Source organism: Ruditapes philippinarum, unplaced genomic scaffold (assembly GCF_026571515.1).
Source record: "Ruditapes philippinarum isolate M1 unplaced genomic scaffold, ASM2657151v2 ctg1512_1_1_1_1, whole genome shotgun sequence".
NCBI classification, from domain to species: domain Eukaryota; kingdom Metazoa; phylum Mollusca; class Bivalvia; order Venerida; family Veneridae; genus Ruditapes; species Ruditapes philippinarum.
In genome coordinates, this window is record NW_026858470.1 from 287,962 (window position 1) to 302,972 (window position 15,011).

General features: G+C 36.4%; 1 protein-coding gene across 1 annotated transcript in view; it reads right to left on the reverse strand.

The window, feature by feature from the left end:
* The window catches only part of LOC132753250 (uncharacterized), a 32,584-nt gene extending 20,127 nt beyond the window's left edge, over nt 1-12,457 (reverse strand). Inside the window, exons 1-2 of the mRNA XM_060743690.1 lie at nt 12,228-12,457; nt 8,535-8,654 (exon numbers count right to left, since the gene is read on the reverse strand). Of these exons, the coding sequence (XP_060599673.1) occupies nt 8,535-8,654; nt 12,228-12,247 (140 nt within the window). The 5' untranslated portion in view covers nt 12,248-12,457. The remainder of the gene's footprint in view (nt 1-8,534; nt 8,655-12,227) is intronic.
* Nucleotides 12,458-15,011: the final 2,554 nt, after the last annotated feature.

Consider the following 15,011-nt stretch of genomic DNA (forward strand, 5'->3'; position numbering starts at 1 on the left):
AACCAAAGTAATGGGTTTGCGACCAGCATAGATCCGTGCAGTCTGATCAGGATCCATGCTGATCGCTATCAGTTTCTCTACTTGTAAAATGGTTGGTAAGCGAGCAGCATGGATCCTGGTCAGACTGGTCTGGATCCATGCTGGTCACATTGGTTTGTCATGACGCGGCTCATTTAATAATCAGTTTATTGGCAAAATCAACAAAAAAACCAAACAAAAAAACAATTGTCTTTGCTCATTTGAAGTATATAACTGGGGGGGGGGGGGGGGGGGGGCATTACTCTTGTGAATATATTTGTCCAAACAGGGATAGTCCTGCTGGACAGTAGCAGTGGCAAAATTATAATACGTGAAAATTGGCAGTACCAGTAGCACAGCAGCAGTAGTAGCAATATTATAAAACGTGAAATTTTCCGTAGAAGTAGCAAATCAGAGGCAGTAGCAACCAAACAGGAGAAGATCTTTCAAAAAATTTGACACATGTCTTTGAAACATGTAGCAACATTATAAAAAGTGAAATTGGCAGTAGCAGTAGCCAAGAAGAAGAAGTAGCAAATAATAAAACCTGAAATTGGCAGTAGCAGCAGCCAAGAAGAAGAAGTAGCAAATAATAAAACCTGAAATTGGCAGTAGCAGCAGCCAAGAAGAAGAAGTAGCAAATAATAAAACCTGAAATTGGCAGTAGCAGCAGCCAAGAAGAAAAAGTAGCAAATAATAAAACCTGAAATTGGCAGTAGCAGCAGAACATCTGTAGCAGTACAAAATCATAAAACGTGAAATAAGCAGAAGCAGTAGTAAAATGATAAAATCTGGAATTTACAGTGCCAGTGGCATAATTATAAAACCTGAAATTGGCAGTAGCTGTAGCAATATTATAAAACCTGAAATTTGCAGTAGCAGTAGCAATATTATAAAACGTGAAATTGGCAGTAGAAGTAACACAGCAGAAGCAGTAGCAGTACCAATCAAACAGGAGAAGACTTTAAAAGAATTGACTCATGTCTTTGAAACTTGTATATGTCAGTTTTGATAAAAAAGAAAGAGACTCAGAAAACTGTCAAATTGAGTCATTTATCATCTGATTTATATATTCAATAATAACTATCTAGATACCAAGATCTGACGGGAGAGAATCCAAGGAAAAGGGCAAATATTTTAATGAGCGACCTTAAAAGCATCAACCTACGGTGGCATATAGGTGATATTTGCATATATTTTTTTATCTAGTGGCCTTATCTTGAGGCCTTAAGATATTGTCTCGTGGCCACAACATATTATCTTGTGACCACGACTCATTATCTTGTGAGCACGACTTATTATCTCGTGACCACGACTTATTATCTTGTGACCACGACTTATTATCTCGTGGCCACGACTTATTATCTTGTGACCACGACTTATTATCTCGTGGCCACGAGTTATCATCTTGTGGCCACGACTTATTTTAGCCTATGAAAATTGTCGTTTCATCTTGAATCACTACGACCGTATACTATGCTTTAATTTGATATTAAAAATATTGATAATTTTTACACTGCCTGTTTGTAAACATAAAATAAACATGTTTTGACTTCACAGAAAGTAGATCTGTTATGTTTTAAATTCTGCACGATAAAAGGTGTCACCATGAATATATATTATAGTGTCAGGTTTTTTTTTTAAGAAAAGATCAACTTAGTTGACCTGTTATAGGGAACGCAACTTCCGGTACATATCTTATTGATTCTTTCATTCAAGTTAAACACATTAAATAGAATTTCATAAATTTAAATAAATTTATGTGATTAAAATAGCTTACTCAAGGATGTGCTAAGTATATTTTTAAGGGACTTAACGAAGAAATTGAAGCGGTTGGTGCATACTTTTCAGGTCACTTGCCCCCTTTCCCTGTGGATTCGAATCCTGTTACAAAGTTGTATCTAGAAAATTATTATTGAAGCTATATAACGTTGTCACAATTATAAATGACACTATTTGTCTTGTTTTGTTATCATTTTGTGAGTTGTGTCCTGTGATACAGTGTTTGAGTTGTGTCCTGTGAAACAGTGTGTGAGTTGTGTCCTGTGAGTCAGTGTGTGAGTTGCGTCCTGTGATACAGTGTGTGAGTTGTGTCCTGTGAGTCATTGTGCAAGTTCTGTCCTGTGATACAATGCCTGAGTCGTGTCCTGTGATATAGTGTGTGAGTTGTGTCCTGTTAGTCAGTGTGTGAGTTGCGTCCTGTGATACAGTGTGTGAGTTGTGTCCTGTGAGTCAGTGTGTGAGTTTTGTCCTTTGATACAGTGTGTGAGTAGTTTCCTGTGAGTCAGTGTGTGAGTTGTGTCCTGTGAGTCAGTTGTGAGTTGTGTCCTGTGATGGAGTTGTGTCCCGTGAGTCAGTGTGTGAGTTGTGTCCTGTGATACAGTGTGTGAGTAGTGTCCTGTGAGCCAGTGTGTGAGTTGTGTCCTTTGATACAATGTCTGAGTCGTGTCCTGTGATATAGTGTGTGAGTTGTGTCCTGTGAGTCAGTGTGTGAGTTGCGTCCTGTGATACAGTGTGTGAGTTGTGTCCTGTGAGTCAGTGTGTGAGTTGTGTCCTTTGATACAGTGTGTGAGTAGTTTCCTGTGAGTCAGTGTGTGAGTTGTGTCCTGTGAGTCAGTTGTGAGTTGTGTCCTGTGATGGAGTGTGTGAGTTGTGTCCCGTGAGTCAGTGTGTGAGTTGTGTCCTGTGATACAGTGTGTGAGTAGTGTCCTGTGAGCCAGTGTGTGAGATGTGTCCTTTGATACAGTGTGTGAGTAGTATCCTGTGAGTCAGTCTGTGAGTTGTGTCCTGTGAGTCAGTTGTGAGTAGTGTCCTGTGAGCCAGTGTGTGAGTTGTGTCCTGTGAGTCAGTTGTGAGTTGTGTCCTGTGATACAGTATGTGAGTTTTGTCCCGTGAGTCAGTGTGTGAGTTTTGTCCTGTGATACAGTGTGTGAGTTGTGTCCTGTGAGTCAGTGTGTGAGTTGTGTCCTGTGATACAATGTCTGAGTTGTGTCCTGTGATATAGTGTGTGAGTTGTGTCCAGTGAGTCAGTGTGTGAGTAGTGTCCTGTCTGTCAGTTAGTGTGTTAGTAGTGTCCTGTCTGACAATTAGTGTGTTAGTAGTGTCCTGTCTGTCAATTAGTGGGTTAGTAGTGTCCTGTCTGTCAATAAGTGTGTAAGTAGTGCCCTGTCTGTCAGTGTGTGAATAGTTACATGTCAGTCAGTGTGTGAGTAGTGGCTTGTAAGTGTGTGAGCAGTGTTCTGTCTGTCAGTCTGTGTGTGAGGATGCTTTGTCAGTCAGTGTGTTAGTAGTGTGCTATCTTTCAGTGTGTGAAGTGTAATGTCAGTCACCCAGTGTCAAAATAGTGTCCTGTCTGTTAGTCAGTAGTGTTCTGTCTGTCAGTCAGTGTGAGTATTGTCCTGTCTGTCAGTTAGTGTGTAAGAAGTATCTTGTCAGTAAATGTGTGAGTAGTGTTCTGTCTGTCAGTCAGTGTGTGAGTAGTGTTCTGTTAGTCATTGTGCAAGTTCTGTCCTGTCAGTTAGTGTAAGTATGTGAGTTGTGTCCTGTGATACAGTGTGTTAGATGTGTCCTGTGCGTCATTGTGTGAGAAGTGTACTGTGAGTCAATGTGTGAGTTGTGTCCTGTGAGTCAGTGTGTGAGTTGTGTCATGTGAGTCAGTGTGTGAGTAGTTTCCTGTGATACAATGCCTGAGTTGTGTCCTGAACTAAAGTGTGTAAGTTGTGTCCTGTGAGTCAGTGTGTGCGAAGTGTCTTGTGAGTCAGTGTGTGAGTTGTGTCCTGTGAGTCAGTGTGTGTGTTGTGTTGGGTGAGTCAGTGTGTGAGTTGTGTCCTGTGATACAGTGTGTGAGTTGTGTCCTGTGATAAAGTGTGTGAGTTTGTGTCTCTTGATACAGTGTGTGAGTTGTGTCCTGTGAGTTAGTGTGTGAGTTGTGTCCTGTGATACAGTGTGTGAGTTTGTGTCTTGTGAGTCAGTGTGTGAGTTGTGTCCTGTGATACAGTGTGTGAGTTGTGGCATGTGAGTCAGTGTGTGAGTTGTGTCCTATGATACAGTGTGTGAGTTTGTGTCTTTTGATACAGTGTGTGAGTTGTGTCCTGTGAGTCAGTGTGAGAGTTTGTGTCCTGTGATACAGTGTGTGAGTTTGTGTCTTGTGAGTCAGTGTGTGAGTTGTGTCCTGTGATACAGTGTGTGAGTTGTGGCATGTGAGTCAGTGTGTGAGTTGTGTCCTATGATACAGTGTGTGAGTTTGTGTCTTTTGATACAGTGTGTGAGTTGTGTCCTGTGAGTCAGTGTGAGAGTTGTGTCCTGTGATACAGTGTGTGAGTTTGTGTCTTGTGAGTCAGTGTGTGAGTTGTGTCCTATGATACAGTGTGTGAGTTTGTGTCTTTTGATACAGTGTGTGAGTTGTGTCCTGTGAGTCAGTGTGAGAGTTGTGTCCTGTGATACAGTGTGTGAGTTTGTGTCTTGTGAGTCAGTGTGTGAGTTGTGTCCTGTGATACAGTGCGTGAGTTGTGTCCTGTGATACAGTGTGTGAGTAGTGCCTTGTCGGTCAGTGTGTGAGTAGTGGCCTGTGAGTCAGTGTGTGAGTTGTTTCCTGTGATAAAGTGTGTGAGTTGTGTCCTGTGAGTCAGTGTGTGAGTTTGTGTCCTGTTAGTCAGTGTTTGAGTTTTGTCCTGTGATACAGTGTGTGAGTTGTTTCCTGTGATACAGTGTGTGAGTTGTGTCCTGTGATACAGTGTGTGAGAAGTGTCCCGTGAGTCAGTGTTGTAAGTTGTGTCCTGTGAGTCAGTGTGTGAAAAGTGTCCTGTGAGTCAGTGTGTGAGTAGACTCCTGTGAGTCAGTGTATGAGTTGTGTGAGTTGTGTCCTGTGAGTCAGTGTGTGAGTTGTGTCCTGTGAGTCATTGTGTAAGTTATGTCCTGTGAGTCAGTCTGTGAGTTGTGTCCTGTGATACAGTGTGTGAGTTTTGTCCTGTGATATAGTGTGTGAGTAGTGTCCTGTGAGTCAGTGTATGAGAAGTGTACTATGATACAGTGTCTGAGTAGTGTCCTGTAATACAGTGAATGAGTTGTGTCCTGTGATACAGTGTGTAAGTTGTGTCCTGTGAGTCAGTGTGTCAGTTGTGTCCTGTGATACAGTGTGTGAGTAGTGTCCTGTGAGTCAGTGTGTAAGTTGTGTCCTGTGAGACAATGTGTGAGAAGTGTCCTGTGAGTCAGTGTGTGAGTTGTGTCCTGTGATACAGTGTGTGAGTTGTGTCCTGTGAGTTATGTCCCGTGAGTGTTTGTGTGAGTTGTGCCTGTGAGTCAGAGTGTAAATCGTGTCCTGTGATACAGTGTGTGAGTAGTGTCCTGTGATACAGTGTGTGAGTAGCGTCCTATAATACAGTGTGTGAGAAGTGTCCTGTGAGTCAGTGTGTAAGTTGTGTCCTGTGAGTCAGTGTGTGAGAAGTGTCCTGTGAGTCAGTATGTGAGTTGTGTCCTGTGATACAGTGTGTGAGTTTTGTCCTGTGATATAGTGTGTGAGTAGTGTCCTGTGAGTCAGTGTATGAGAAGTGTACTATGATACAGTGTGTGAGTAGTGTCCTGTAATACAGTGTATGAGTTGTGTCCTGTGATACAGTGTGTAAGTTGTGTCCTGTGATACAGTGTGTAAGTTGTGTCCTGTGAGTCAGTGTGTCAGTTGTGTCCTGTGATACAGTGTGTGAGTAGTGTCCTGTGAGTCAGTGTGTAAGTTGTGTCCTGTGAGACAATGTGTGAGTTGTGTCCTGTGAGTTATGTCCCGTGAGTGTTTGTGTGAGTTGTGCCTGTGAGTCAGTGTGTAAGTCGTGTCCTGTGATACAGTGTGTGAGTAGTGTCCTGTGATACAGTGTGTGAGTAGCGTCCTGTAATAAAGTGTGTAAGAAGTGTCCTGTGAGTCAGTGTGTAAGTTGTGTCCTGTGATACAGTGTGTGAGTTGTGTCCTGTGATACAATGTGTGAGTAGTGTCCTGTGATACAGTGTGTGAGTAGCGTCCTGTGATACAGTGTGTGAGAAGTGTCCTGTGATACAGTTTGTAAGTTGTGTCCTGTGATACAGTGTGTAAGTTGTGTCCTGTCAGTTAGTGTGTAAGTAGTGGTCTGTCTGTTTGTGAGTGATGTCTTGTCAGTCAGTGTGTGAATAGTGGCTTGTAAGTGTGTGAGCAGTGTTCTGTCTGTCAGTCTATGTGAAATGCCTTGTCAGTTAGTGTGTGAGTAGTGTGCTATCAGTTAGCGTGTGAATAGTGCCCTGTCTGTTAGTCAGTAATGTTTGAGTAGTTTAATACTGTATGCACGTCCGTACGATATCGTTTTTATCAGTGTCGAGAAAATGCACATGCTTAAGATAAATACGAAATATTATATTGTAGTAGCTTTCTGAGTCTTTGTATTTTGCTTCGAGCAGCGTTGGAAAATTTATATATAACATATATATATATATATATATATATATATATATATATATAATATATATATATATATATATAATATTATATATATATATATATATATATATATATATATATATATATATATATATATATATATATATATATAATTTCACGTTTTAAGACAAAAGATGTTCAATATACTTATTAAAGGGACTCCACTGAGGTTTAAAAGTCTAAAACATAACATTTGAATGTCTTATGCTGCCCTCACACATAAACCACGACCTTACTGCGACCTGAAAACTAGTAAAATACCATTTTTCTTTCGAAAATCGTTGGTTTTCTTTCAAATTTCCAAATTTCTCTCGCAGAAAATTTCTCTCGCAGACGGTCCGGGGCTCTGCAAACTTGTGTTCAGTACGTTTTCTCTATGTCCTCAATACGACCCTTCTACGTCCATGGCGTTTCCACTGCGACTGTATTGCGTCCCCAAGGCGACCCCACGGCGATCATCGGCGACCCAGCTGCGACTGTGCTATGTTCTCTGCGTCCTTACGGCGACTCTACGACGACATTGCGTTGGTCCGGCGACTGTCCTGCGACTGTACGACGACCCTACTACGTTCTTGCAACCTAACCAGGACTCAGCAAGAACGCAGAGTTTCTGCGACTGTTTTGTGCATGTTCAAAATAGTCGCCGACGGTCTGCGACCTTGTGCGTCCTTGGGTTCCTCGCTACGACCTCGCTGCGTCCTTGCTGCGTCCATGGCGACTGTGCTGCGTCCTGGGTCGTAGCAAGGTCGCAGTAAGGACGCAGTAAGGTCGCGAGGTATGTGTGAGGGCAGTTTTACATAAATGAGCTGGGACACTTTAACCAGTAATATATATGCAAAGATAGTTAATACATATACTTTGAAATAAATTGAAAATCGTATTTTTATACTTTTCTAAGCCTAATTTTAGTGAAAAGCGTTTAAACGCTTTTCAGTTTGGCTAAGTTTTTCACAATTTGAATTATTATTCTGGAAAAACGGTGTGCACGAATGATCTGAAATTTTGCACACAAAGATTAGTAGTCTAAACCTAATCAAATGGTACAATAATCTGGAAAAAATATTTTCAGTCCTTTCATGTGAAAAACCTCAGTGGAGTTCTATCAGTTATTTCAGAAACCTATGTATATGGAGCCGTATTTGTTACTAACATAATACGATTTTCCTATCTAAGCTTAGTAACAACTCATTGTAGATTGTCTTTGCACACCAAAGCACAGTCGACAATCATCTGAAAAAATAATAAATGGAAACAAATTTAAGACAATACAATATGATGATAATAAAGCCCTCGTTTTGAATTAGGCCTTAATAAAAGTACGGCATAGTACACCGATTTTAAAAATATGTTGAAAGTAGATTATATACAATAAACATCAAGCAGATAAGTAATTTAAACTTACTTTACTGAACCATTTCCCATGATAAAAATTAAAGGTAAATATCCAGTTTAAATGTCAGTTTAAATCATTATTAAATCATACATGATATTTTTCCACTTATAATCTCTATTATATTTATATATGGGTCGCTATTTGTTTGTAATATTGTGTGCGGTTTCTATGTAGAAAATAAATATTGATTCTGCAATGTTAAAAGGGTTTTTTTTTATATATATATAAACCTGCATAATCAGGTTAAGTTTAATGTTACATGAAAGTACTACTTTCGTTACACTTGATTTGATACTGAGTAACAATGTTTAAGCTGGTAGGAACTGAAACTTTCAAGAAATTAAAAAGACGAGAATAGTTCTTCAGATTACAGTTTTAAAAATATTTAATACTTAGGAAAGATCATATTGTTTTGTGTTTTTATATTTATGGTCATATGGTTTTGTATATGCATACTCGTGTAGCTTTGTTTCTTCATTTATGTTCATGTCGTTTTCTACATTCATATTTATGTTCATGGGATTTGATATATACACATTCATGTTCATGCGGTTTGGTACCCATTATGCTCATCATATTGTTTGGTATAAATCACCGAATACGATATTTGATTAATAAAATATTTATCAATCACTTTTGGGCATTTAAATGAAAGTTCTATATACTTACGATCTGTTGTTAAACTGTGATGATAGATTTATCAATCCGTTGACCAATCGCGACACCTCTGCATCAAAACCTGTCCTCTGTGAAACTTCACCACGTACCCTGTGTGGTTGTTGGGTATTCCTACAGTACGATATTTAGTCATTTATATGAAAATATGAAAATATTATGGTAAGCAAAAAAGTAAAATAGTAAAAAGAGCGATTTGATTCATCTGCCTGCTGGAGTTTTTGTTGTTGTTGTCTTTTGTTGTGAACTTTTTTTTTCATTTGTAAGTTATCATATAATGTATCACTCAAAAACGCATACGTATATTATAGTGACTGAAAAATAATTAATATTTAGAGGTATGTTTTTTATTATAACTGTGCATGTTTCTGTCCTCCATAATTATTAGATAATCGAGAAGTTATATCTTTAACAAACACGGCTGGTGCAAATTTATGAATTATTTTCTGATGGTAACCATTTTTTTAAAAGTATTAATAATGCTTTATATAGAGAATAATAGGTTGGTGCCGTGGATGGAGAAAGTTTATCTGGCGAGGCGGAGGAATTTATTGGGTGAACCGAAGGCGAACCCAATAAATTCCGGAGCAGAGCCGGATAAACTTTCTCCATCCACGGCACCAATCTATTATTCTATTTATCCTGTAACCGTTTTTTTTTAAAGAATTTCATTAGGCAAACTACCTTTAATCACACTATCGGAAATGTTTCTATATAAACAAAAAAGGTCCGAAGTGTGCATTATTCTACAACAATGCACTCACCGTTTTTATTTTCTCCCTGTGTATTTTCTAATGGTCTAGTTTCATTATCTTCAGTAGTAAATGATACTCTGAGTAACTTCGATGTTGAGGTTTATTTTAAATTGTACATACTACTTTATGCTGATGACACTGTAATGTTTGCTGAAACTGCAGATGAATTGCAAAAGGCACTTGATGCAATGAGTAGTTACTGTAATATGTGGAGTCTCCAAGTTAATCCTGCAAAAACTAAAATTGTTGTATTTTGTAAAAATGTACGTGGTATTCGTAATGCTCCTAATTTCATTTTTTAAGGTAATATGTTAGAAGTAGTCGACTCTTTTTCATATCTTGGCGTAAAGTTTTCGTATAATGGTAAATTTACTAAAACAAAAGAATACTTGTTACAACAAGCTAGAAAAGCAATGTTCTCTGTAATAGTAAAGTCTAGAAGGCTGAACCTGCCTATTAGTATGCAAATACATTTGTTTGATACAATGGTAGCACCCATTTTGTTATATGGAAGTGAAGTGTGGGGAATTGAAAATTTAGACTTGATAGATCAATTTCAGTTAAAATTCTATAAACTTATTCTTCGGTTAAAACAAAGCACTCCTAATTGTATGCTATATGGTGAACTAGGGGTGCTACCTTTGTCTATTCATGTTAAGACTCATATTTTATGTTACTGGAATAGAATTTTAAATGCTAAACCTGAGAAAATATGTCATATATTGTATAATGTTTCTTATAAGTTGTATAGTGATGATAACAATGTAAAACTACCTTGGATCAATTATGTACACAATTTATTGGACTCTCTGGGCATGTCAAATTACTGGATGTATAATATACCTTCTTCACAGCAATTGTTCAAGAACATTGTTAAAACTAGATTGAGAGATCAATATTTACAACAATGGCATAGTTTTGTGGCTGAGTCCAGTAAAAGCCTTAATTACAGAATGTACAAAGATTCCTTTGTTTTTTGAAAATTATCTAGATACTTTGCCTTACCATTTGTCTAATGCTATTTTAAAGTTCAGATGTACGAACCATAGATTACCTATAGAAAAGGGGAGATTCTTTGGTATCCCGAGAGATGAAAGAACATGTCATTTATGTAATACAAACTCTTTAGGGGATGAATTTCATTACCTGTTTGTGTGTGACTTTTTTAAGCAGGAGCGTCGTAAATATATTTCAGTAAGATATACTAGTAATCCTAATACTTTGAAATATTCATTGCTAATGAATAGTACAGACAAAAACGAGCTTGTTAAACTTGCTGTTTATTGCAGGAAAGTAATGCATGTTTTCAAATGATAAACGAGGTTGTGTAATATATGTATACATTTTGATAGTAAATAGTATTGTGTAGTATAATATTATGTTTCTTAAGGCTAACATGTATTTTTATCTCCTATGTGTTAGGAATGGCTCAGTGTCTGATATTGCTCAAATTTTGTCTGATATTGCTCAAATTTAGTCTGATATGATAATTTTCTGTTTATCTAGTCATAGCAAATTTGTATCAGGTCATTTGTTCATGTTATATAGCAAATTTTCCTATGTGTTAGAAATGGCTCAGTGTCCGATATTGCTCAAATTTTGTCTGATATTTCTCAAATTTAGTCTGATATGATAATTTTCTGTTTATCTAGTCATAGCAAATTTGTATCATGTCATTTGTTCATGTTATATAGCAAATTTGTATTACGTCATTTGTTCATGTTTAATATGTTGTATTCTGATGCCTCTCAGAGGCCTAGAATTTGAAAATAAAAGTTCAAAGTTCAAAGTTCAAAGTTCACATTGAGGGGTCCATTTTGTTTGAAAAATGTGATAAATAAAAACAATTTTTTTTGTCGAATTTTGTTGTGAAAACTATCTAGAATGAAACAAAATGGTCTAACTAAGAAAATGAATTCGAACACCAATATCTTTTATTCAGTCGTTAACGCTGTACAGACGTTTAAAGTATTGTTTACGTGACGTCACAATGTAGCGCCAAACAGCACGTGCAAAACAATCAAATCAAGTACGCTATTTTAATGTCGCATACGAGTTAAGTTTTACATTTATTTCACTTTTAATAATTTTTATTTCGCTTGAAAAATTATAGAGTGAAATAAAAAATAAACAAACAAAGTTTTATCAACGTTTCCAAAATTCGTTATTCTACACACAGAAGATTTAACGACAGTTTATATATTTTTTCTTGAAAAGTAGTCCGGCAAACATGCATACCACGTGATCAAGTGCCGTAGATCAGTAAAAATATACGGCACCTTGTTATCGGGCCGAAATTGATACAAGTGACAGGATAAAATGATTTTGACAAATTATATGACCATTGACAATTATTTGCTATATAACCATCGCATTGCCGTTGATACTGGGTCATATAATTTTTTCAAAACTGATAATCACTCGATTTTTGACAGGTTATATGGCCATATATATAAGCGATTACCGGGATTGTAATACAACCGTTTATATACGGTCATTATAATCTGTCAATAGTCTTTTTAACATATTTATAATGCAGCAAACTTTCCTTTTTAGGAGGAAGAGATCAAACACTTTTTTGATATTATCCCAACGCTGCTTATTCGTAAGTCCCAAGGCAATGCCAAAAAATTATTTCCATTGTTGAGTATCGATCTCAAGTTTAAAGTTTTTATTAATATCGCAAAGACTAAAGATTCGGCATACCTAAAAGGATTTAATATGTTTGCACTACTGACCTTTTTAATAATCAGTCTTATTGGTAATGAAGACTCCAGACATAGGACTTATTCACTTTCCTAAAAGTATTTTTCTAAATAATAACACGTACCCGATATAGATCAGTTGTCGTCTGCATTACTAAATAGAAATTTAAAATAATAATAATGACGACAACGACGAAGCTTATGCTGATGATAAAAGATAAACTTACCTAGAAGAACCATTGCCCATAGTGAAAAATAAAAGTCTATATCCAATTCAAAACTTTGTCAAGATAATTATAAAATAATCCATACTATTTTCATCAAAATACACTTTTTGGCTAAACTTTCTCACAGATTAATAGCTTGTCATAATATTTTGTGCGGTTTCTATTTTGAATATAAATATTGACTGTGTACATTATAATGACTTTATTATACATACATGTATATATTACTTTTCTTTAATCTATCTATAGAATTACTATCGTTGTTAAATTCGATACTATTTTTAAACCTACATTTAAACCTACATTTAAACCTACACGGAGAAAAATTATGAAATATTTCGCTTTGAAAAATCGATCTTACTGAAATGAACTTAAACTATTAAATGTGCTTATTTTTTCATTGACAAGTTCAGCTGAACTGACTACATATTTGAGCCGAGTCACGACAAAATCAACATAATGGGTTTGCGACATGCATGGATCCAGACCAGCCTGCGCACCCACGCACTCTAATCAGGATCTGTGCTTTTCGCTTTCAAACCCTATAACATTATCAAAACTGATAGCGAACAGCATCGATCCTGATCAGACTGCGCGGATGCGCAGGCTGGTCTGGATCCATGCTGGTCGCAAACGCACTATGTTGGCTTTGTCGTGATGCGGCTCAATTATGGTAATTGACAAGCAGTTGATATTGGAAAATGTTTGGGCAAAGTTTTGCCATGTGACTTAAATATCTTTTGTTTAAAGTAAATTATAAAATTGAAAGGAGTTATGGCAGGATGTTAACCTAATTTGACTTTCACCTGGTCACCTTCTATATACCCTTAGATGGAAAATATGTCATTTTACTCACGAGTAAGCACTAACCATAGATTTGCAACTGAGATATAGCCATTAATATAATACAAACAAAATAATGGAAAGATAAAAAAAACCATAGATTGTTAATATATATAAACACGAATAAGCAAGTAAAAATGTTTATATACGTGTATCGAATGTAGTTTTTGTTTATGTATTGTGATTTTCAACACAGCTATACGCAACAACATTGAAATATTATTGCGTGCGCGTGAGCCGTGTGTACGCATGTGCGAGCGTCCATATAACATATTTGTAAATTTTGTTTTTATTGGATTATACTTCTTAAAAACCAATGCATACTCAAAATTATCTAGTGTCTCTTTCAGATTTCTCGGCCTTGTGACATTTGTCATCTTGATTGGGGACTGTGACAAAAAAGCGCCCTCTAGTGAACACACTTTTTAAATGTACCATTTCTGCTACAAATTTATTTCATATGACAAATTTTATACCTTTTGAAGTTAATAACTCAGACTCAACAAATTTCACATATATTTCCTGAATAAATAGTGTCAAGTGTGTCTTGTGAGTTATACTTAATGAATGAATAGTGTCCAATATGTTTCGTCCATGTAGTGAGTTATGTTCACTGCATGAATAGTGTCTTATGTGTCTTGCACATGTAGTGAGTTATGTTCACTGCATGAATAGTGTCCAATATGTTTCGTCCATGTAGTGAGTTATGTTCACTTCATGAATAGTGTCCAATATGTTTCGCCCATGTAGTGAGTTATACTTGCTGCATAAATAATGTCCAGAGTGTTTTGTCCATGTAGTGAGTTATATTCACTGATTGAATATTGAGTGCTCGGCGAATAATTTTGCTTATATATTGCAGTTGTGTTCGCAAAAGCTAACCTTTAGATATAGAAAATAACTATATTCACTAGAAACAACTAAACTTTTAGTTTTGAATTTGCAAGTGCTTGATATGTAAAGTCACACAGTGTTACCAGCCTATCACATCGTAAACTGTTTTTTGTTTGTTTATCCAATACAGCCAAAACGGACAATGTTTGTCAAAAACGCGTTCTCATTCAGGAACATTTTTTAACATGACCGGACAGAAACATTCAGTTAGAATGACTGCAGTGAATGAAAGTAAAATATTTTTTTAATTTAAATTATTGATAGGAGCGAAAATCGGACAATGCCTACGTCACAACTATGTTTAATAAACTTATGTTTAATGCATGTTTTCTAATTAATTAATTCGCGACAACAACAGCAGAATCCAATAAGTCAACAAACCATTTGAAATTGAAAAGATTGGGTCAATATTCTATAGGGCTTTAAGCTTCATGAGGATTCAGTTGATCTTGGGCTCTATTGGTAGCAAAGGTTAACCACTTTCGCTTTTTTATTCAAATTTGCCATTCAGTACTATCGCAATTCTAAATTTTCCGTTTTTATGAAACATTAAATAAAAACATTGCATTTTATATGTATGTACGAATTTGAAATCTATATCCATATTGTTCATTCATATTAATTCTTGCTACACAAACTCATAGATAGAGGATATTGAATGAGTGTAAGTTCAATACTGAATTTATTGCACGAGTTGAATAAAATTATATTATGCGAGCCTCTGGCGAGCATAATAAAATTATTATTTTATTCAACGAGTGCAATAAATTCAGTAATGAACTTACACGAATTTAATATTCTATTTATCACATACCCAAAATAAAGACCGTTAAAAGTGAAATAAGAGTCTTTTTTCATTGACGCGCCTATAGTCATGATAGTATAACACTAACATTTAGCGCGTCTTTACACTATGTTTGCATAACGCTAATGACGTCACGTCAAAATATATGCATAGCCGTGCAATACCATATTTACGGAGTCGCAAAATCGGCACGGGTGTGTGATAAAATAACATTTGTAACAACATACTTTTTATACATTTTT